The following is a 24,741-nucleotide window of genomic DNA, read 5'->3' on the forward strand; positions in this document are numbered from 1 at the left end:
GGGTGGTATATCCTTCTTATCGACTTTTCCTTTTTAACTTAACTGCTTAAATGTCTGCCACTGCTCATCCACTGACTTTCCCTTATTCTATTATCCCAGCCCCCTTTAGATAGCTCTTTCTTCATATTTCTGTATTTGCCCATATTTAGATTTGAGCGCACTGGTGTGAGGTCCAAGTTGCTCCTCTTCAAACAGAATATGAAATTTTACCATGTTGTGATTGTAATCAACTCGAAGATCCTTAACAACAAGATGTCTTATTAATCCTATCTCGGTATACGTTACTAGATCCACAGTTGCCTGTTCTCAGTTCGGTTCTGCAACATACTTTTCTAAGAGGCAATCCTCGATGCACTGAACAAATTCATCTTCCATGTTACTTTTGGCAATCTGATGTGACCAATCTATATGCAGATTAAAATCACCCATGGCAGTTGTAGTGCCAATTTTTTTTTACATGCCTGCATTATTTCCTAATTTATGCTTTGTCCTGCAGTGAAACATATCTCCAGGAGCCTAGACATGAGTCCCATCCACGGCTTCTTTCCTTTGCTAGTCATTATTGTCATCCAAAATGATTTCACATCACAATCTATTACACCTATATCATTATTCATTGGGACTGGAGGGGTTGAGTTATAATGATAGCCTGGGACTTTAACTAACTGGAGTATAGGAGTTTGAGGGTTGAACTTATAGAAGGTTAATAAGTCATGGGGGCATAGATAAGGAGAACAGTAAAGGTCTTTTCCCTAGGGTGGGTGAATTCAAAACTAGAGGCATATTTTTTAGGTAAGAGCAGAAAGTTTTAAAAGGGATCTGAACGGCAACATTTTTACAGAATGGGAAATGAACTGTCAGGAAGTGGTAGATGCAGGTACAGTTACAACATTTAAAAGACTTTTGGACAGGTAATGAATGGGAAGGGTTCAGAGGGGTATGGACCAAATCCAGGCAAATGCGACTAGCAGAGATAGCAAGGGCCTAGTTTAGTTTAGGAACCTTGGTCGACATGGACGAGTACAATTGACTGTTTCCATGCTGTATGATTCTAAATTCTATCCCACCTATCTCTCTCCCTTTCATTTTTACATTTTCTTTTGAAACATCGAATACCCTAGAATTTTGAGATCTCAATCTTGGTCAGAAATAAGTCACTTGTATAGATTTGGCAAAGCACTTGGAATAGAGTAGTAGGTGTGAACTCATGTTCTCAAATGATACCAACCCTCAATGGACGATACAGACAGATAACCAAGTCATGAGTACTTAATGGGCACTTTGGGTGTTCTGTTTTCATGAAATAAATGTTACATATGAATGCAAGTTCATTGTTGTGAATGTGTAAAAGACATGAAATAGCATTAAATGTACGTGTCTGTTATATCTTTTTGTCTCTCTCACTCTTGCACATTGTCTGAGATAATATCAGCAGATTTATTACAATTGTCTGTGTTGAAGGGCTCCAAACATTCTTGGTATCCAGGGAAATGAGAAGTCTGACTTTGTCTGGAAATGTAAATCCATAAAGCCATCTTCTCAACAGTGGATTTGCATCACCAAGCAATTAGGTACAGCAATAACATTCAATGCTATAATGTTGATTAGCACATATCGTCTGATTTCTGGTTGGGCTTACTCAAATAAGTATTGTTTAATACAGTAAAATGCTGGGCAATGCAGATTTTGCACAAGTGACTTTGTTGTAATTGATAAGACTCCTTTGGTCCTGTTTAGACCCTGTAAAGCTGATTAGGTTACCACAATATTCTTGAACAGAATCAAGTTACCAGTTTACCACATGGTTTGTTTAACCTCAGATACTTACCAACAGACTAGGTAAAACATACACATCTGACCCATTGAAGTGCGTAACTGTGAACTAAGGAGATATTTAAAAATGTACCCACCTATCTCGACACTTCTTAAAAAATTATAGATAGCTCTCTTTAAATTATATAAAGGTGAATGGGAGTTTGTGTGGGGAACTAGAGTGAAATATTGAGTTTAAACTGTTAGCTTGTGATATCCATCTGTCTCTGTAAAACCTTAATCCAAGAAGTATCAGAATATTAAATGTAGCACCCAGTCATGTAGAGCTGCAGGGATATCAGATAGTTGGGATATAATCCAGCCAGCTGCTGCTCCATTCCTTTGTGATTGTAATGGAGTAAATATGATGATCAGAACCACTGACGCAGCCATGCTCGAATAAAATTCAGCACAATGTGTTTAGTTAAATCTCTTTTATTTAGTCTAGTCTCCTTTCTCCCTTTAAAGGCAATGAGTATGCTCTAGTACTTTGCTTCAGTGACCTTTCCTCATGTGTCAGTCTGTATGTTATCAATTGTTGCAGACGTCACAGCTAAGCCTGACCTTGTTCCTCACCTATTTATCATACGTTAGTACTTCACAGGGCAAGTTATCAGATCAACCTAGCCTAGGGCCACAGGATAAATTCAGTCTACCCTATAACCATATGGCTGAGATTAGTCAATATATCAGGAAGGTGGATTCTAACCTTGAACTATTGAGAAAACCACATTTATTGAAGTGTTTACTTACGTGTGTATTATTTGAATTAGAATTTTGATGACACTTTCCCTAAAGAACCTCTTCCAAGGGATATTGCAGGATTTTGTAGTTCAGATATTATTCTTCCATTGTGTGATAGCCAGAAACTGAGTGCAGTTCCACCAAATGTAACTGAAAATTGTGATAGACACTGAATCTATTTTAAATTCATCCCTCCCCCACGAAATCCTCCATCGTCAGATATGTTGCTTGTTAGACTCCACCACATTCCTGCTTCCCATTTATTGTGCAATCATGTTTATTAGAGCCTGTGTCTTTTTGTATCTGTCTCTGTTTGTTCTGTCTGGCTGCTGGAATGCTGCCTGGGCTAACAAGGAATTTATATAGCACCATTCATAACCTCAGGATGCTGCAAAGCATTCCACTGTCAAAGAGAATTGCTTTTGCACTGTAAGCACAGTTGTAGGACAAATAGAGATGCAATCTTGACAAGATTTACAGAAGCAAATTGCCCACTCCAGGTTTTGTTTATCTTTCCTGAAGGTATTAACGTTACTGGAATTCAGTTCTGAGCAATACATCTGCCATACTAGCTCTAATTGAGTACTGATTCAATTGTGTGGGCCTAGACAGGAACAGTCCGTAGGCACTTCTGACATGTGAATAGTACTTAATGGCGGCAATGAGGGTCTCACCTGCTGGCTGGACAGCAGGCAAGCCATATATGCTGCCTTTTCTTTGATGTGAAGCTGCTGGTTTTGTATGGGGGCGGACAAGGTCAGAAATCTCTCACTACCAGATTATATCCCAACAGGTTTATTTGAAAACACAAGCTTTTGGAGTCTTACTCCTTCTAACACCTTCTTATTAACAACTGAAGAAGGAGTAAGACTCCGAAAGCTTGTGTTTTCAAATAAACCTGTTAGACTACAACTTGGTGTTGTGTGATTTCTGACCTTTGATTGTTTTTTGGCATTTAATTCTGTAGACCTTCCCAATCAGACAGTCATTTAGGATAGCAGGTCTTAGCTAGGATTGAGTGCCCTTTAGTGTGGAAACCATTCATCTCGAATTAGAAGACTGGCAGCTGGGCATTTCTGAGCAGTGCCACTGGGGGAGATGAGACCCAGGGTCACTAAAGGACACAGGACACTTGTTCAGGGGAGGGTTCACAAGGAAAAGGACTGGAGTAACAAGGACAGGAGGCTTTCCATCAGTGCCTCACCCCCTTCCTTATACTTGAAGGAACAACCAGACTCAGGTGGCACACTGGTTAGCACTGCTGCCTCACAGCACCCGGGACTTGGGTTCAATTCCAGCCTTGGGCAACTGTCTGTGTGGAGTTAGCAAATTCTCCCCGTGTCTGCATGGGTTTCCTCTGGGTGCTCTGGTTTCCTCCCACAGTCCAAAGGTGTGCAGGCTAGGTAGATTAGCTATGCTAAATTGCCCATAGTGTTTAGGGAGGTGTAGATACGGTGGGGGAATAGGCCTGGGTAGGATGCTCTGAGGTTCGGTGTGGACATGTTGGGCCAAAGGGCCTGTTTCCACACTGTAGGGATTCTATGAAAAAAAATTCTATAAACAACCTTGACACCCTGACCTCACCCCCCCAAAAACACTGGAAATCCTCCAGCAAGTGTCCCTCCCCTCAACAGGAGCATTCAGTCTAGCAGGTTCCCAAGCCACCAACCTCCTGCTTGATGAAGTGCTCTGTTACCAAGTTTGCCTTGAGGGAGGGTGTTATATTCTGCCTGGTGCACTCCTGCTAAGCCAGCTTCTTGTGGCAAAGTTTACTAGAGTGTGGTTAGAAGTAGAATTCCTGACTTTTTCTGTCTTTAACCATGGGGGAACTGACTAATTGTCACAGCACAGCAGTAGTTGCAGCTGACATTAATTTCTCAATGTCGTTCATGAATCAAACCATGAATTTCCTTGGCTCTGGAAACATCAGGGAAACCAGGTACCTAATTCTTTTTTTAAAAAAGCCTTTCATTGTTTGTGATGTCGTTGATGTTATATTTGACGCTGTGTGATATTCCCTCAGGGCCACAATCTGTGTTTCACCATTGAGTTCACTTCAGGTGATTTGGTAAGCAGTGATATATTGGCTTAAGTTAACTGGTCATAGAAATGTTTCTTTGTGTAGCATTGTGGATGAAGTGTCACTGAAACCTTGTATCTTAACTGGCCCCAGTGGTTCAATACACTAATTAGTGGTAATAAGCTGTAAAGTCCAGAAAGGCCATACTTTGATTCTGGTCTCTGTTGAATTAATTGATCTCAGCCAGAGCTGTATTGCAGTTGGCCTCAGTCATCAGGGGCTACAGAAAGGAAAATCTGACAAGTTTCTCATCAATAGTCTTTTTTTCCAATCAACTGTTCACATGTGGGAATTGAATGATGATAGGATTGGCTTTTGGTGTACCCTGTACCAGAAAGATAATGGGAGAGAATCTTGAGTGGAGACAATACTTGTTTCTCTTCCACATATATTCAAGCACATCGTGTATTTAAAGGTTAACTGCAGGCAGTTCCTTTAATGCTGCAATATACACTACTGTTGTTAGCTTTCAAAGGGCATCATTAGTGCTGGATGGGTGGTAGAAACTTGGTTCTGTTAAAACACCAGCCTTATAACTCCTCTTCATCCTTTTTTTAGATTCCAAGCTGGGAAAGGCCTGGTATTGTACCCAGAGATCGGCGACAAGCTGGATATAATCTGTCCGAAAATGAACAATCAAGACCAGTATGAATATTACAAGCTGTACCTGGTGACTGAGGCCCAAGCAGAGGCGTGCAGCACTGTCATCAACCCTCACTTGCTTGTTGCATGTAACAAACCTGATAAGGAAATAAAATTCACAATCAAATTCCAGGAGTTTAGCCCCAACTACATGGGGCTAGAGTTCGCTAGAAACCGAGATTACTTCATTATCTGTGAGTACCCATTGGACAGGCTCGTTATGATGAGGCTGCAATAATGCAGGATTCCTGGCAATGAAATCTAGGTCAAATTAAGTCATTGTCAGTTTAACTAAGCAGTATACACATTCTACATGAAATAAAGACTTAGCAGACTGAATAGTAGTCATTAATGAGTGTTTGTTTTTTTTTCTGTCTGGAGGGAGGTTTTTAGGAGAATTCCCCAGGTAATTGTGCAAAGACCCTTACTGTTCCTAGATTATATTAATGACCCAGTTTACTGGACATAATTTCAAAATTTACATACAACATGAAACTTGTGAACAGTGAGGAGGATAACGTAGAGCTTCAAAAGGAAACAGACATATTGGTGGAACTGGCAGACCAGATGAAAATCATTGCAGTGGAGTAATTCATTTTGGTGGGGAGAATGTGGGGAAAAAACAAAACAAAGTAAGAATATAGTTCGGGAGGGAGACCAGGAACAGGGTGTTTATGTGAATAAGTCATTGAAGGTGGCAGGCCAGTTTGAGAGAGTAATTCATAAAGCATACAGCATCCTAGGCTTTATTGTTAGAACATTGGGTAGAAAAGCAAGGAAGTTATGTCAGACTTGTATAAAGCAATGCCTTGGCCTCAGTTGGAGTATTGCATCCAGCTCTTAGGTGCCACGCTTTAGGAACAATATGAAGACATTAGAGAGAGCACGGAAAAGATTAGTGAATAAAGTTCCAGTGTTGAGAAACTTCAGTTACAATAAGATAGATATTTCCCTTGGAGAAGAGGTTTGGAGAGGTTTGATAGAGTTCAAAGCTCCAAGCCAAGAGGGATCGATACAGAAAGAATAGAAGAAAATTGTGCCCACTGGCATCATGGTTGAGAACTAATTTAATACAACTAACAAAGGAACAAGAAGTGGCATAGGGGTATTCTTACACACAGAAAACAAATTGCCTGGAAGTGCATGGATGAAGGTTCACTTATCAAATTCCCAGTTTTCAGCTGGGAATTTGATATGTGCTAGAAGGAAAAGCAATTGCTGGGCAATGGGTAAACCTGGAGCAGCCAGGACAGCTGCAATGCACTTGTGTGATGCCAGCATAGACTTAATGGGCTCAATGACATCTGCTGTGCTTATGACCATCTTATAGTTCTGTGGTTCATTTAGATTTATTTTTAAATAGTAATAATCACTTTGAAAATGTACAAATAGCATTTTCAGCTTTCGATTTTCCTACTTCAAACATGCACTAAGATATACTCAGAACTAGAGTAAATCATGTTCTCATAACACTGAAAGCCCAAATGGGACTTGTGCTCATTTTGCGGTTGGTAGGGAAATTGAGTAAACATCAAAAGTGAGGGGCTATTTGATGTAAATTATGACAAATGACAGTTAACTTCCTCTATTGCTTTTTTATATAAGTGACAGTGAGCTAATGACTGTTCACAGTAACATAAAGAGGAATGTATTAAATAATGCATTGAAACGATGAACTAAGGAAATAAAACTCGAGATTTTTTTGAATGTTTTTCCATAAGAATGTCACCTCAGTAACTTGATGCTGCAGAATTGACCAATATGATTTCAAATATCCAATTAGGCTACAAGGTTTAGTGGTTACAGCAATTTGATTCCATAATTTATTGGAACAAAAAAATGAATTCTTTTAAGATTGCAAGATGACTACAGAAGAGGAAGGCCATTCAGTTTATCCATCTAGAATATCTATACGGTTTCCTAATTGCAGCATTGAGTTTGTTCTTAATTGATTCAATGGTTAACGTTTGATATTATATTTGGTGTTCCACTTCTTTTCAGGACCTCTCGATCGTAAATTCAATCTTTGGAATTTATACCTGTGCAGCATTGTTCTACTCTCAGCTTGGTTTGAAATAATTGTTTGGATCTACCCATTTAATATTGCTTCCTATGTTTTACACCAGTATATATTACTGTATAAGCAGATTTGTTTAAGACTGAAAAGTCCAAAAGCTGAATAGTACAAGGTATCATTTTCTCTACCTTTCTAAAGAATTGAGGCAGTCTGCCAGTCTACAGCCGTGAAAGCAGTTAATTGGCTGGCAAGAGGCTGAAGACTGGATTCCCCCATTCAGGAACAGCATGTGCCAGCTAAGAGAGCTGCCAACCAATCAGAGGCTGGCATTTCACTAGCAATGTGGGACAGAGCTGTGATTAGTTGGATCAGGATTTGAGCAGGTGTTTGGGGATATCATAGGTAGAAACTTGGCAGGTCCAAAGAGATGGCTGCTTGCAATTTGGGAGGCTCATGTGGTGAGAGCAACCTGATGGAGAAGGAGTAAATGTTTAAGCAAGGGTCCTCCAAACCTGTCAGACTGGACACTTAGCTTCGGTCACCCTTGCTACTGGTTAAAACCCAGTGACAGTGACATTAATTTCCCACTAAAGTGCTTCAGTTGACTCACCTGATGCCGCTCAATGCTGCTTTTATTGTAGGAGTATGTGGTGGACATGTGGGTGGTAGGAAGGTCACTGGTTGGCTTTAACAAGACCTCTTGTGTTCACACTTACTGGTGTGTCATGTAAAACCTAGCCCCAGGTTCCTCCAGTGACTGCTCATCATTCCAGTCTCAAGCATCAGGGACCAACCTTGTGGCTGTTCTTGCATGGTTTCCAATGCTTGGATATCTTCTTTTGTGGCTGAATAACCCAAACATTTCATTAAACTCTAGCTGTGGTCTGACCAGAGCATTCTATAGTTTTGTGATGACATACCCTGAAATAGTTTTCATCCTATAATCTGCCACTGCTGAGTAATTGGGACAGAGGTGGAGGAAATAGGTTTATATTATGAACTAATTTCCTCATACAGCAAGAAATTCCTGCTTCCATTCTCTGTCACAAAAACTGAATTCCTTCTGAACCACGAGGCAATCCTGCACAAATTCAAGTGGGAGTCACCATGAACACTCAAGTGAGTGAAGTCAAATAGAGGCTTTTGACTGCTCACAACTAAGATGTGTTTTCTTCTGAGATTCAGTGAAGAGAAGGAAATATTTTAGTTACTAAAACAAATAGGTGCAGGCGAATGAAATGACTCCAGCTATTATGTCCAAAGTATGTACCTCCTGCTGGATTATGCCCGCTATAAAATCATTGTCTGGTCTAAAAACAGATGGAGATCATTTAACTCATCTTTACTGTTCTGCTGTCTGGGGGTGGGGGGGAGAAAAACAATTCAGCCATTGATTTTCCCATTGCGCTGTAAATGCTTTTCTCTGTTCAAGAGTATAAGACCATAAAAGAAGTAGGACAGTTAGCCCCTGTGGTAGCGGTAGCCCCTGCATCTGCTCTGCTATTCAATGAGATTCACTGGTTGATCTGATAATCCTCAATTCCACCTTCCTGCTTTTTCCCACTAAACCTTGATTTCTTTACTGATTATCAATCTGTCTGTCTTAGCCTTGAATGTAAGTAATGATTCAGCCTTGACAGCACTCATTGGTAAAGAATTCCATAGATTCATTACACTCTGAGAGAAGAAATTCCCCCTCATCTGTGTCTTAAACAGTGACCCTTTATTCTAAGGTTATGTCCTCTAGTTGTCTAGAAGAAAAAATCGACTTTTCCACATCTACACTACCAAGTCCCCAAAGAATTGTACATGTTTCAATAAGATTGCATCTCATTCCTCTAATTTTGAATGAGTACGTAATGCCTTATCCAGTTCACTTCTGGAACTAGTTAACTGGATTTGGACAATGAATTGTCTATGGAAGAATTAGTCCTAATTATTTTAATATACTTGGTCTTATTATGTAGCCAAATAATCATTTAGTGAGTTTTTTTTGGATAAACAACACATTAACTGTATTAAGAAGCACCTGGATTTATCTTGCTGTGAGGCTGCCAGAGAGAGCAAGATCATGTGCCACTGCATCGCTTTCTATGGTGATGTATACTGTGTTTCTTTAACAATGACACAGTCAGACTTAAATTCATGGACTTTAGTTAGTTTGGAGTCTGTTTTTCTTTAATAACCTGGAGGCAGACACCTACTAGGAACAGTAGTAATTATGTAGATGGTACTGCTCACGTGAATGCTCACTCTGTTGTTACTTTTTTCCCTGTTACCCATTTTCGACTTAAATGCATAAGACTCGTAACTTTGCAGAGTGTTAGATATATTTCCAGCTCAAAAATCTCCCAGGACCTCAAACTATGAGGCCCCGTACTTCTCAGCTTTTGTTCTTGCAACCTACAATCCTTTAAAATCCAAGACTGATATTAATTAACAAGTTCATGGCTAACTGTGCATACTGTTTCTTTCTTGGTCTGGAGTAGTCATAACGTAATCTCGAAAATACCATACGTTTTTCAGAGAGAATGCTTTTGATGTTCATAGGAGATACAAAATCAGATCTTCTTCAATGTTTTAAAGTCATTTCAGACAATGTATAAGTGATAATAGGAACTGCAGATGCTGGAGAATCCAAGATAACAAAGTGTGGAGCTGGATGAACACAGCAGGCCAAGCAGCATCTCAGGAGCACAAAAGCTGACGTTTCGGGCCTAGACCCTTCATCAGCTCCCTTTCCATCACAGTGCTATTAATTAGATGTTATCTCTGCTCTTTCCTTTCTTGTCAGCTTTTAAATTGACACTCTGCAGTTAGTTTGTCTTAGCTGTAGAACATCAAGGTGATTAACATTGACAGCTGCCTATCATCGTAAACAGGGTCAATCTGTCTTTGATCGCTCCCTGTGTGCTTCGGTGCTGGTACTGTCTCTGACAAACCTAACTGCCCACCTGTGTTTGTATTTAATTGTCTTCCAGTGACAAGCAGAAAATAAAATTAATCAACAGTGAATTCCTAAAACTTTTAATAAGGGAGGGAAAGTTTCTTAACAAGCAGGAGAGATAGAAGAGCTAGAACTGTTGGATATATAAAAATGTGAACCGCCCAGTTCCAGGAAACAGCTCTTGGTTTGAGTGTCACCTAAGATTGCTTTGCCTGTTGAAGATGTGATCTGTCAGCCCTCACTTTAGGGTAAGTTAAAGGTTGTGTGAAGAAATAAAATGTTGCATTTTTGTAGCATCTCATCAGAGCTCTTGTAATGTTGCTCATAAATTGAATCTGGAATCCCCTGACTACTGTGTAAGTAAATGGTACATCACAATATACCCTAAATATGTCTAACTGGTAAACCTGTCATTTTTGAAGTTGGCCAATGGACATGTTACAACTCCGCTTTTCCTCGTCACTTTTTATTATGTACTCCAGAGTTTTCAGAGACCAATGAAATCTGTTTTGAGGATAACTGTGTGTCATTGTACGATGAGTGGATAACATAGCCTATGTGTGACAGTTAACCTTGAATCTTAATCACTGGAGAAAGCATAGAGTGTTTACTACATTCTCCCATTAAATTAAAGGTTGGAACATCAACTATTTCTGGACCAATGAATGTAGACCAAACTGCACATCTAAAAAATAATGGGAATTAGAATGCAAACGAGACTGGATAAGATAAACTGCTGTTTTTAGGATGCAAAAGGAACAAATGTGGGTACTTGATGAATGATTTCACTTGGTTCAGAATGTGGACACTGGAGGATATGACGACTTCATTGGAGGTCAAATTCACAATCAGTTCAGATGAATAATATATCAGTGAGCAAATCATTGCTCTGTTTAAGTCTCCTATTAGCAAGCTGAATTCACGAAAGTAGCAATACAGAGGACTGTATGGAAACTGACAGTCTTCACAACCCTCCTGGAAACAGGTGCCCGTTGTAATTTTTTTAGTAATGTAAGGTCATTTAAGTATTGAGGGAAGTTTTCAATTTCATCACAAGAGTTGGTCCAGCCACGTGGAGAAATCTGCTCTTCTTTGATAATGCAATGTTCATTTCTCTGGACCATCTTCATTGGCATTTTACTGAATTTGTTTTTTTCTGAAGGTGTTACTTCCTATGTGACAGAGTATTATGAATTAGTTACACCAAGAAAGTTATGAGCCTGACAAGGAGAAACGTAATTCCCAATGGCTAGTGTGTTAGAGGGCTCATCGTAGGCAACTAGTGTGGGTGGCCATAAATTCAATAAACTTGAAACTGTTCGAAGGGAAACATCAAATCGTCACAAACCACAAAGACCCCCGTCCCCACTTCTTACTAGCCAGGTGATTGTTTTGGCCCACTGATCTGTGGAAACTGCGTAGGCTGTTTTATTTCTATTCTAGAGATCTCTCTATATGACAAAACTCATTTAGAATCCCTTTTATCTGAAAGTGGGCTTTAGTTACAGGACAAGAGAATGTAGGTCAGGGTTTAATCCTGAGGGAAGAGCTGTCTATTTTAAACTTCTGTTCTGCTGTCTTCTTTTTCATTTAGTGCTTGCTGACCTCTCACTAGATGATCTTTTCATGCTCCTGGGTGCACAACACTGGGCTGAGGTACAACAGAAACATCTGATATTAATTTTCCAAGATGTAGGACATGTTTTTAAAGCAGTTCAGCATGCACCACAACAGTTTGGCCTTGTCCAGAAAGATTTTACCTCTCTTGAAATTTACTGAGATCTCTGTACATTGCTGTAAAGACAGAGATTGGAGGAGAATGGGAAGACTTTTTTTTACTTCCTTCGAACTTGAACAGTGTCTGAACTGAGTGGACATGTTCATTTAATTTAAATCCCCTGTAGCGCTGTGGTCAACAGAGGATAATTCCTATAAATGGACTAATTATTTTGCAGTATAGAATTAGACATGCAAAGGAATCTGAAAATAGGTTCATTTATGAAGATAAGAGTCTGGTTAATTCCTAGGATAATAACTCCAGTGCTCAAATAATCCACTGCCAGTCCCTGTCTTCATTTATACATGAAAGGAAAGCTACTTAAGCAAAGTTCTAGAGGATGCTTTAACCAATGTATATCAAGGTATAACTAATATTTAACAAGGTGCTTTAGATAGTAAACAAGAGCAGGAAACCTGGTTAATAGCTGGGGGAATTGCGAACTATGAAGAGTTTTAGAGCCAGTTTAGATTAGATCTGGGAACTATACTATTTAGAACCTGGAATCTTGCTGGTCTCTATCTATGAATATTGCACTGTGATTGAAGTTAGCTTTCAGAGTTGGTCATGCAGATCTGTCTGTATATTGCAGCTGAAATGTTGTGGTTAACATATCTCGCAGCCTCCCTGTGAACATTTGTAATGTTCTGTGCAGACAATTGCCTTACTGCCCAAATTAATGAGAGAGTCTCTGTGATAGTCTTCTTATGAAAAAGCTTGTAAAAATGTTGGGCTGTCTGGTTAGTTTCAAACTGTGACAGGAGGAATGCAAGACTGACTGTCTATTCTTCTCATCTCTTCTGGTTGGAGTTGGGCTTTAGATTGAGATTTTGTTGAAGATTTAAACTATATAAAATTAATTCAAGAATTCAGAAGTATTTCCATTTGGACCATCATCCCCAGTGTTGCCACCTGTTGATGTATTCGAGTTGATTGAAGATTCTTTTGGAGTTTGAGAAAGAATGAAGAGTAAATGGAAGTGAAGTTATATTGAGACAACTGTGGAGGACCCAAGTGTTGTACTATCTCACCTAGAACATAGGTTCAACATAGCAAGACTTTGATATCTGCAAAGCTATGATGAAAATAAGCTGTTGTAATTACATCCATAAGGAAGCACTGCAGTCTAAATTGATGACATTGAAGTACCGTATCTGGCACTAGGCTTTTAGTTTTTTTAAAGCACATCTGCTAACTCAGGTAAAGACTGGGGACAGTGAAATACAACAGACTGTGCAGCAGAGAGGGAAGACCTGCAGAGAGAAGGGCCCTGCAAGAGTTGTACAGAGAAAACACACAGAAGGGAAACACATAACAGCAAAACTGAAAGGTGCTGATGAGCATAACTGTGAGGGGTGAGAAGCAATGTAAGAGTTTGAAGAATTGAGCAGAAGACAAAATTAGAAAACAGGTGCCTTTTGGAGATGAAAGTTAGCAGGATTTAGTGATTGACTGTATTTGGAATTTCTGCAGTTGTTTCTCATTATGATAGTTCTACATCTTCCACATTACATCCAATCCCATATAAACTTGCTGCCTCCATAATAGGGTACACTTCCACCCAGCTGCTTTTCACAAGCCAGGACTACTCAGGCCCATTGTGGCATCACAAACCTACACCATTCAAGGATAACTAATGCAACACAAAAACCAGCACTGAATCTAAAACCATCCTGACTTCCATCACTTCATATCACATCACATTAACCTTCTTTCAACATTGCTGGCCATTCTGCCACACCCTGAAATTGGCAGTGACTGAGTGGTGACCTCAGACCAGCCTGCCTGAGTGTGGTAGCATGATCTCCTCTGCCAGTCCTTTAGGAGGGGGATTCTTCTCCTCTTCACCACCCTGTTCAGCAGGACCTCCAGGTCCCTGTTGGAGGATCATGTATCATCTTCCCCTTTTCCAGTATGTTCGCATTCTGTCTGTCAGTGAGCAGTGCAGCTTCAGATTGCCAGTGTTCATCTAGGTGCGTAGCTAGCCATCTGTGAAAAGATTGACTGGACGTAAGGGATGCCAATGTAGCGGCAGATATGCTTTAAGTGGCAGTTAGTTTCAGGAATGGTAAGTGGTAAAATACATCAACAGAGCATCCCCTGCTACACAGCATAAACCGTCCAAAAGGCTTGATGTAACTCAGACTTAGCCAAAACAAAGCATGATTCAGCCCAGAGTTTCCAGTTCTAGTCACTGAGAAAAAAAAATTGGACTTTGAGTGAGTCACAGTAGATCAGAGGGTGTTTATTTGGACCTATGTTAATTCAGACTGTGGGTGGATTGCAGGCTACACATTCTTAACATGTCCAAGATCATTTGATTAAAGAAGTGATCTTGTCAGAAATCTTTGACGCACCATGAAACAGGCAGGGATAAAGTAAAATAGCTGAGAGAGTAGAAGCATAGCTGGAGTAACTATTGCAGAACATTGAGGGCTTTGGAGGAATGCCAATGAGTGCTCCATTGAGTGCTGAGTCGTGCTTCATTTGCTTGGATCCAAAGCCAGACACAAGTAGCTTGAAAGCATAATGGAGAGCATAATATCAGGAATACAATGTTTGAAGCTGCAGCCTGCAATATGTCTTTAAATAAGGAGGAAAGTTTTTTTTTAAAATTAGAGCAAAACTAGGTGGCATCTGCTGTGGTACTGTGCCACACTTGCAGGTCAATTTTCTGCTCTGCACTGAGCTAGTTCACATTAACCTGAGCAACACATTTGGTGTACAAATCACACCAGTGCCCTTGTATCAGAAAACATCAACTAAGATTCCCACTCTTGAATATTATCTTACGCCTGCTCATAAGGGAAGATAATTATTTCTGAATATGTTAATGTCAGAGAAGTGTAGTTCCATCTTTAATTGCTCCTCCATCATCTGCCTAGTCCCACAGCGCTGGTTGTTCCTTGCAAAACCTCGCCACCCCTTCTGTTCTATTTCTTTAAACTATCGGTCGCCGAATATCTAACATGCACTAATATCTCCTTGTGCACTTGGTGTTAAATTTGGTTTGATTATAACTCTTGTGAAGCACTTTGGTACTTTGTTAAAGTGCCATATAAATGTGCAGGGGTTAGGCTTGGCTTCTGTGCTCTCCTCCATTAAATAGACTGCCTGCCTTCACAAATTAAGTTAAACATTAAAGGTGGTCGTTTGTCTGAGGCAAGTGTCCATCATTTCTTTTTGAATCTGGTCAGTAAGTGCCAACTATTTAACTCCCAAGGGGTAACCTCAGCCAAGCTTCATTTATCCTCCCCCATTATCCAGGGGAAAGTTCTTGCACCAGAGGTCACTGGGCAGCTGGAACACATGATGAGAGAGAGTCCACTTTGGTATCTTCTGGATGTGTGACGTGCTATGAGAACATGCCAAGCATGGCCAAGGAAACATCCTGCTGCTTATTTGTGAGACTGGGTATGTAGCAGGTGATGAGGAAAAGAATAATAGGTCTTATTCTCACCAATCTACCTGGCACAGGTGCATTTTAAATGATGGCGCCCCCAGCACATCAGTCCAAAAAAGAAGGCTGCTTTGCAGCTGTGTTGTGTGGGTGATCCAGCTCAGCCTCCTCTTGAGGTCCCAGCATCACAGATGTCAGTCTTCAGCCAGTTTGATTCATACCACATGGCATCAAAAAGCTCAGGAAACTGGGTGGCCTATGGGACCTGACAAAATTTTGACAGCAATACTGAAAACTATTGTTCCACACCAGTTCATAACATCTGTGAACATGTTGATTTCGAATATATTTATAATTATCTCAAGGGGGGCTCTCGTGGTGCTATGGTAATGAGCCTACTTCTGGACACGTTGTCCTGGGTTCAAGTCCCACCTGTATGGATATTAAAAATATCCGTAATTATCTTAATCTTGAATAATGGTCCCTGATCACCGATGTGCTTGGCCTTGAATCTCTTGAATGGCCTTGTTGCTTCCAAAGTTGAAATAAGGATTTTGTAATGCAAAGGATTCTCAGCAGGTTGAAGTCTCTTGTAATTGAATTTCCAGTTTGCTTCCCAGGTCAACTTGGTGGAATAGGTTCGAAGGTCGTTATCCCAGTCGGCATTCCCTGCTTTCAAGGTATTGCTTTTATTAGCTTGGCTGTTTGATGGCTTACAACTAGTTTGTGGTTGGGCTTTCTGACCACTGAACTGTTGGCACAATAGACTTCTCATGGAATTATAGTTACCTGATTTTTAAAAGCAGAATAAAAATGGCTGACTCAACATGTAGTTCTTAATAAGTTTGACATTCTTTCCAAATAAGGTGGTGGTGCTTATGTTGACTCCAACTTCCCATGTCATGGTTAATACCTTTGAGCATTTGAAGTATTTATTATGATACAATGGGAGCATTAATTTCCATCTGCCATCAATTGAGTTGCAAGTTTCCCTTTTGTTCAGATTAAACATTGAAGACAGAATGTCTGGAGAATTCATGGTCTTTTTGGGTTAATGAAAATGTTTATATCCCTGGATAATTGGAAATGTTCATGTTCAATTAGATCTTCACATGAGAATTGGTATTGACTATAGCTCAAATGTTACAAGTTACATGATTTGCCACAGCTATTATAATGGCCTGTTTGTGTTCAGTTTTGGAAGTGTTGCCAAACTTCATAATCTGCTGGGGTGGTTATTCCCTGATGTAGCATTCATACCAAGCGCCAGACAATGACCATCTCCAACAATCTATAATCTACCCAATTTCCCATGATATTCAGTGACATCAAATTCCCTAAATCCCCATCATCAACAATCTTGGGAATACTTATGGTCTCAACCCTAAAGGAGCATGTGAAGGCTTTTGTTGTAACTTAGGCAGGACCTACCCCACTGAATGCTATAGTAGATGTTCAGACTGAGGTCACAAAATCTCAACTTATTGCCATACTGACTCAGAGACTGGAAATTTCAGAGCTCAAAGAGGCGCCCAGTTTCTCACAGCAGATCAGCATTCTAATGTAGCAGATTTCTTGGATAACTTGTGTTCTATTTGTGACCAAATAACCTGTGATATAGATAAAGGAGAGCCAATTGATGTATTGTATTTAGATTTCCAGAAGTCATTTGATGGTGGCCACATCAAAGGTCTTTTGCAGAAAATAAAAGTTTGTGGTGTAGGGAGTAACATTGGCATAGATTGGCTGGTTAACAGGAAACAGAAAGTGGAAGATGTGAGTTGTTTTTCAGGCTGTCAGGATATCGCAAGTGGTGTACCATGTGTCTTCACAATTTATGTAAGTGATTTGGATGAAGTGACTGAAGGTATGGTAGTTATATTTGCTGGTGACATGAAGCCAATTCTGAAGAGGACATGAGCCTACAAAGGGATATAGATATCTTAAATGAGTGGGCAATGATCTGGCAAATGGACTGCAATATGGAAAAATGTGAAGTTGTCAATTTTAGCAGAGAATATAAAAGAAAATATAAAAGAAGCATATTATTGTCATATTATAATTGTTGAGAGAATGCAGAGAGATCTGGGTGTCTGAGTGCATGAATCTCAAGATTATGATGTAAGTACAGCAAGTAAGTAGGAAAACGAACAAAGTTACCTTTTATTGTGAGGTGAATTGAATGCAAGAGGAGGGAGTTTATGGTTCAGTTGTATTGGGCAATTGTGAGACCTGGCATTTGCAATACTGTATACAGTGCTGGTGACAGTACTGTGGAAGGATATTAATGCATTAGAAGAAGTTTAGAGAAGGCCCCAAGAAATTACAGCAGCTCAGTGGATCTCAGGATTACCACATACAGACCAGGTGAGAGACCATGACGCAGAAGGTGGTTCTCCAGCACTAGTCTGAGTTTAGAACCTCCATCATCAGAAGATCTTGAGATCATTGCTCGATCGTGATTATGAGCAGAGCTTGGAGAATCATAAGCTGAGCTGAGCTACAGTTGGCGGATCTTAATGCCGGATTCAGCCTAATGCCAATTCAGTGAACAGCCAACCAGAGCTGTGACCTCTGCTAATGTCCATGCCCCGGGCCAGGTAGAAGAAGGATCACTGGTCAACCTTACCTTCTTTCTAAAGAGAGTCCATCTGCATTGCCACTAATGCTGAGATGGTTGGAAGCAGCAATGCAATCCGTGGCATTCTCAGTCAGATCCACTGAAGTCAAGCCAGTGTTTGTCACTGACCACTGTTTCTTGCTGACTGTCACCTACAGATGACCCATGGGCTGGCAAGGGAATGTAGAAACTGAATATGAAACTGTTGACTCCAAAAGACGTTGAGAAGATGAAAAGGGGTTGTATAGGTTGGAGAACCGTGAAGCCCACTTTGAGTCTCCAGTGGACTGATGAGAAGAAGAATATCAAGAGGTTCTTTATCCTCAAAGGTGTTCAGAAGGCAAGAGAAAGTGACCGAGAAAACTGTCCAAACTCCAGAAAAGCATGCAGTACCATGGAGGTGGATGTCGTGGAGGGTGTCCAGGACGTAAAGAGCCAGCAAGCCTCGGTCTTTGCTTTGAGGCCTCCAAGATAATCTTGTGGTCCTGTGTCTTCTCCGTGGAGCGGGACAAAATGTGCTTTCATTTCTTCTTGCAGAAGATGCACAAACAGAAATCTGTGCTCAGCAGCCTGAAGGAAGAAGAAGACTCTGTACTGTCATCTCAGTCTGTCAGACATCCTGAGGATCAGCACCACCAGACCATAAGGTATGAAGTCTCCGCAGACAGCACAACCTCCCAGTCATTCCTGTCCTCTATGACCTGAGGTCCTAGATCTTAGCATGCAGGAGAAGCTGGAACAGGCGTTATCGCTGGATGAGCTGACTGAGGCTCTCGAGTCCTTCAGAAAACAATAAATCTCTGGACATGATGGCTGAGCAGCTGAGTTGTATTCGGCTCTGTGAGACTTGATCGGCCAGGATCTGCTGAAAGGTGTATGACAGTATGCTTCTGGCAGGTACCATGTGTGAATCCATGTGGAAGGGTATCATCACCCTCATCTAGATGCAGATGGGAGAGAGGGAGGAAACTTGAAATTGGCGACCAATCTTATTGCTGAATGCAGACTATAAAACCCTGTCCAAGGTCATCACCAACCAGTTCTAATCTGCTCTGGATTCAGTGATTCGCCACGAACAAACCTGTGCTGTACAAGGCAGGACAATCTTTGAGAGTCTTGTGCTTCTCAGGGATACGATTACCTACGTGCAGGAGGTGGGGAATGGATGCCTGCCTCATCAGCCTGGACCAGGAAAAGGCCTTTGACAGGATATCGCACACCTACATGTGGGATGTGCTCTTTAACATGGGCTTTGGGAAGGGAATCTGTAATTGGATCAGAATACTCTACACCAACATTGTTAGTGCAGTTTTAATTAATGGGTGGGAATCAGAAAGCTTCCCGATCAAATGTGGTGTCAGGCAGGGCTGCCCATTCTTCCCTGCCCTGGTTTGTGTGCTGAGTCTGAGAGAGGTGACTATTTCAGGCAGGCCAAAGCCTCTTTGTACATCAGATGTGAGGCACTCTCTCTGTTGTTGTGCTTAGTATAGATCTGGCCCATTCCCAGAACCTGTGCCATTGTATTCACCCAAGCTATTTTCTACTTCATCTGGAAGTCTAAGATGGACCGTGTCCACAGGTAGACCACATACAAAGCTGCGGAGAAAGAACATACCCAATGTCACCCGCATCCTGTTGGCCACCTTTGTGTGCGGCTGCATCAAGCTTTGTGTTGGCCCTCAGTATGCAAACATTAAGCATTACTTTGTACTGAGGTTCTACATGTCCCCAGTGTTGTGAAGGATGGGTCTGGCCTTGTTGCCACGGAACCTCCAAGTAGTAAGACTGTCCCATATTATGAGTCCTTTGTGGAGAAGGTTGCAAAGAAAAGCACCTTTGGCCAGAAATCCATCAAGAAGTGGTCAGTACATAGCATCCTGAAGACCTTGTGGAAAAAGGAGAGGGTGGATCCTGTCGGGTTGTTCCCTGAGCAGACTGTCAAAGTCATTTTGGCAGAATGCTTAATTGCCAGAACGTTCCAACGTGCACCATGCCACTGCTTGGCTGGTGTTGAGAAAAGCACTGCTTGAGAAATCCACCATGTATGCTTGGACATTCTGCACCATTGCATGCTGCCCTCGAAGTGGCTACAAGGATATAGAGACGATCATGCACCTCCTTCTGAAATGTGCCTTTGCAAAGGTTGTCTAGAGAGATGCTGTGGCTTTTTTTTTGACATTTGTCCCAAGCAGCTCCGTGACACAGGACTCTGTGAAACAAACGTTGAGTGCGCCTGCTCAATCTTTGGTCTGTCCAAAACATATTGGTCTTTAGAGCAAGGAGTTGACTTAACTGAGTGTTGTAGATTGGCACATCCCATGGTCCAGAATGACGTGCTGAGGGATGCAATAAAGCTTGGGGAAACTGCCGAAAGAGTGCATTGGGCAAAGACCAGGTCTTTCTGCCAGAGTACAAAGAGGGTCTGTTCAGTTCTGTCCTGATGCCGCAAACATATGTACATGTAATCTTGTGCCAGGAAGAAATGCTTTTGTTTGTTTGTTTGTTGAATAGAGCCAAACTCCAATGTTTGTAAATTTCATCCGCTACTGTACATAACTGAACTGCTTCATGGACTATCTATGTATATAAAGATATTTTTATGAATAAAGTATAAATTTGAAATTTAAAAAACGACCCCATACAGGTCCCTGCCAGTGACTGCTGCCAGTGCTCCTCTTGTCTCCTGTCAGGCCATGCTGAGACAATGCTGAGCTGGGCTTTCTAGATCTGGAGCTCTGCAAGATTGTCCTCTAAATTGATCTGTAACCTCCCCCAGTGAAAGCTAACAGTCTCACAACGACCATTCTTCAGTTACTGATAACATGGCATAGACGTGCTGCACCAGCCAGATGTACTCACAAGGAGTCTATAAAAGAATGCACAAGGCAGAATAGAGGATTTTGGTATGGAATATTAGATAGCTTCTTGGACATAATTGATAAAATTGCTTTGTCCTGACTTTTATTTCACATTTTGGCCAAGAGATTGCAATGTAGGAAGGGATATGGAATTGTGTTCAATGGAATTCAGACGATGTAATCAGAAAGTTTGCATATTAGCTGACCTCTCCCTTCCTCTTCCTTCTCCTATTACCGAGCCTGGCACAGTATTCCTGATGGAAAGGGCTATCACCTCATGTTTACAACATTATGGATACAGTAGGTCAGAATTAATGCTTCATATGGCAACATGGCTTTCATTATGTAGAGTCATGTTATGGAGTGATATCATTAATTGTATGTAAATTGGATAGCCTTGTCTCCCAGCAATCTAGTTTGACAATGTAACTGAAAAACTCAGGAAACAGTGAAATACTACAATGTGAAAAGCTTGCTGCCAGGATAGTAGGGATTCGCCAGCATCTGTTGGGAGTAGTCATACAATGACTGCATTCCCAACAAGTGGTGGCCATTTGCAGTTGTGGTGATCTGAACGTTGAGACATATAGAGCAGCCAAAAAGCTGCATCTGAGCAGTCATTGGCACCTTGTCCCCTGGTTCTCACATAGTATAGTGTCTATGTCAATGAATCTCATGAACTCCCCTTTCCTGGCTAAAAGAGCACTTGCCACAGTGTAACAGTAAGCAACAAATTAGGAGATGTTAAGCTTCCTCAGCCTTTTATTGGATGGGTTAGACAGTGACTAACTGGCTAAACTGTCGTTGCTCTCCTCAGAAATTGAAGTCTAATGACAAGATATGGCAGAGTTCTGTGTGCACCTCTTTCCCAAAGGAGAGATGACACATGTTGGTCCTGAAAACAATAAATGAAGAGGTATGTAGACTCAGCATTAGCTTGCTACCTCTCCATGGATGCTGCCTGGCCTGCTGTGATCGCCAGCATTTGTTGTTTTCAGTACACATTTCAGCATCTGCAGTAATTTTCTCCGTCACACTGGTCTCATCTAGGGTTGTGATAAGAAAATATTCCTGGAAGATCATAGGATCATCAGGCCTCCTGCTGAGAGACCTTCTCGCTCTCCAATTTATTCCTCTGATCTGTTTTGTACTCTGATGTAACTAAGTAGTGTGTCCCGAATTGTGCAATCAAGACTTCCCCCACATATTGTATCAATAACTGTTGACTTTCACAACTTCTGCAACCACTGAACACTTTTACAAGCTCAGCAACTGATCTGCAGGTGATTCCTACTTCCACTGTGGATGGGTTAGGCTTTGTTATTCCAATGATCATTTTTCATTCAGCGCTTTCTGAGCTAGATTATCATCTGGCCTCAATGGTTAAGTCAATGGGACAATGGCTCCAGGTACTAGTACTTCTGACTAATCAGACACCTGATATTCACACAATACTCTGAAACATCTTTCACACTTTCAGAAATTAGCAGCAGAGTATCCAACAGAGATGAATTTGCATGTTGACATTTTCTTTTCCCTGTACATCACAAACAGTTTGTTGAAAACAGTTGTAAATGTCAGACTCTACCATGTCTGCATAGGTCAATGATAGCTAATGCATAACTCTCAATGAAGTTGAAATCTGGGCAGACTCTGAATGTTAATAGGCCTTGCTATTTTATAAAGGTTCTTTTTTTCTCCAACTGCTCTATTCCAATGTTTCTGTCACTCCTACAAGGCAGTAGGGTAGAATTGACTGGGCATATCTTATTCCTTTTCTCTATTGCATCATCAGGCCTGCTTTAAACTATTCAATATATACTTTAAAATTATGTAATAATAATTTTAGTGTGATACCCTTACTTCGATTACTTTAAATTGCTACTGCCATTCTTGATTAATCAATAACCACTAATTTCAATTTAATGTTATGCTCCAGAAAGTACTCTTTAAAAGTAATCCAGAATTAGAAGGCCAAAATCATTTCATGTACTACTAGAATTCTTTATAGTTCAACTGGAAGAATGAAGATTTCACTTCCTCATCATTATAGCTTACTGAAATCCTCAGCAGAATGCTGCTGCCGATATTTTGTTATTCTGTTTATGCCGTTACCTGATAAATGCTCTGATTGAAGATTGTATATTAGGTATTACTGCTACCTCAATTAATTCCTTATCTATGTTTGGCAAATCATCATTTTGATTGTTCTTCAGTGCACATCATGCAGGACTTGGAATGCTGCATAAGTCATTGAGAAACTTAGGTAAAAGTGAGTATATCATATTTTAGCAAGTCCTTCTGAATGAGGTTGTGATCTATTAGAATCAAATTCAAACAATTATTAACATATATTAGTTCTGTATATAAAAACTGAAGCCTTTTCTGGGGGTGAATAACTGCACTGCCTACAGTTATATCAATCTCCCGAGTCAAGGAAAATCATCCAATTTCAGTCCCAGGTCTCCACTGTGGAAGTCATTTTTGACCAGAATGGATTTCCGGGTGCACTAGGTTTACAGAATGAAAAGATCATCGAGCAATCTTTGATCCTAATTTCAACTAAGTGACCCATGGTTGAAAGTGTAATCATTGCAGTATTTAGCTCAATTATACTTTAGCCTACCCCCAACAGTTGAAATTCTGGCTAGACTTGCACATAAGGGATATTTAAAGAATACTTTAAGAAGAGATGGGGTGGGGTGGAACAAAGATAATATTTAAATAGCACAGGAAGTTCTGAGAATTCAGATGTTGCATTAACAGCGGAAGACAACTTGCCATATTATGTAAATCTGTATGTCACATTCTGCAGTGTTACTTAGTTCCCAGTAATAGCCACACTTCAGTATTTTGAATTCAATGGGCATATTTTAATTGGGCACAAAGAGTTACCCTTTGGAATCATGTCTATGATTAACTCAGTAAAAATGTTGTCGCTGTATGGTGTTCAGAATGTTTTTTGGTTTGGAAATCCAGAAGAATTTATGAGCAGGAAGCTTGTCAATTAACCTGTTTTGTCCATTTCAATATCACTACATCTACAAACCCTACTTCTAAAAACCCACTTGATCACATTGTAAACTGATTTATACAGTTTGTGTCATTGTCTAGTATGGCAACAAATCCCATATGTCTCTTGTTGCAAACTTCTGTTCACTTCTCAATATTTTGAAGGTTTTTACAGACTTGAAACCATAAACAGATGTGAAACTAACGCTACGACTAATTAGAATGCCAAAAGCAAATAATATCATGAAAAAGGGGACTGGTTCTGTGCATTACTAAGTTAAACAGACCAAGAAGGGCTCTGGTTTGATCCATTGCCCGTGCTGATTCAGCTGATCCAGTCAGCAGCAATTGGATTGCTTTATAGTTGTGAGTTTTCCATTCAGCTGTGTCCTTGGCATCAGCTTTGAGTGAGCCTATAATCTCTTAGCATGTAATGTGAGTGGGATATTGAACTCAAAATATACCAAGAGAACAATCATGCCCTGTGAGTGTTTAGTTTTGAGTTGAACCTGTTCTTTGAGTATAAGTTTTGAATTGGATCATATCATATTACACTGGTAGGATTCATTGCTAAATGATGTAACATCTACATTTAGCCAAACTTCAACTGACCCTTCCATTCAGAATGTAAGAAAATACAGTTACGCATGATTTTTATGAACGCAGCTGCACTTCAGGACATCTTCATTTATTTCTTTAAGTCTTTTCTGCGTGCCTGTCCTGAAAATGTTGACTCTTGCTGAGAAGCAACTCTACAGCTGCTGGCACCCCTCCTCAATGCCTCACCCAATTGGTCATGCTTCATGTGTGCGCCCAAGCAGTGAGTGTTGGC

The 24,741-nt window shown here is 40.6% G+C and overlaps 1 protein-coding gene across 6 annotated transcripts in view; it reads left to right on the plus strand.

The window, feature by feature from the left end:
- The window catches only part of efnb1 (ephrin-B1), a 210,056-nt gene that overhangs the window by 121,381 nt on the left and 63,934 nt on the right, over window positions 1-24,741 (plus strand). For 5 of the 6 annotated variants that reach the window (XM_048544214.2, XM_048544217.2, XM_048544215.2 and 2 more), the window contains exon 2: window positions 5,195-5,472. In XM_048544214.2, coding sequence (XP_048400171.1) covers window positions 5,195-5,472 — 278 coding nt within the window. Of the gene's footprint in view, window positions 1-1,497; window positions 1,572-5,194; window positions 5,473-24,741 lie in introns of those variants that run through there. The other variant, XM_059651422.1, reaches the window with a different exon arrangement.

The sequence above is a fragment of the Stegostoma tigrinum genome, chromosome 15, assembly GCF_030684315.1.
Source record: "Stegostoma tigrinum isolate sSteTig4 chromosome 15, sSteTig4.hap1, whole genome shotgun sequence".
NCBI classification, from domain to species: domain Eukaryota; kingdom Metazoa; phylum Chordata; class Chondrichthyes; order Orectolobiformes; family Stegostomatidae; genus Stegostoma; species Stegostoma tigrinum.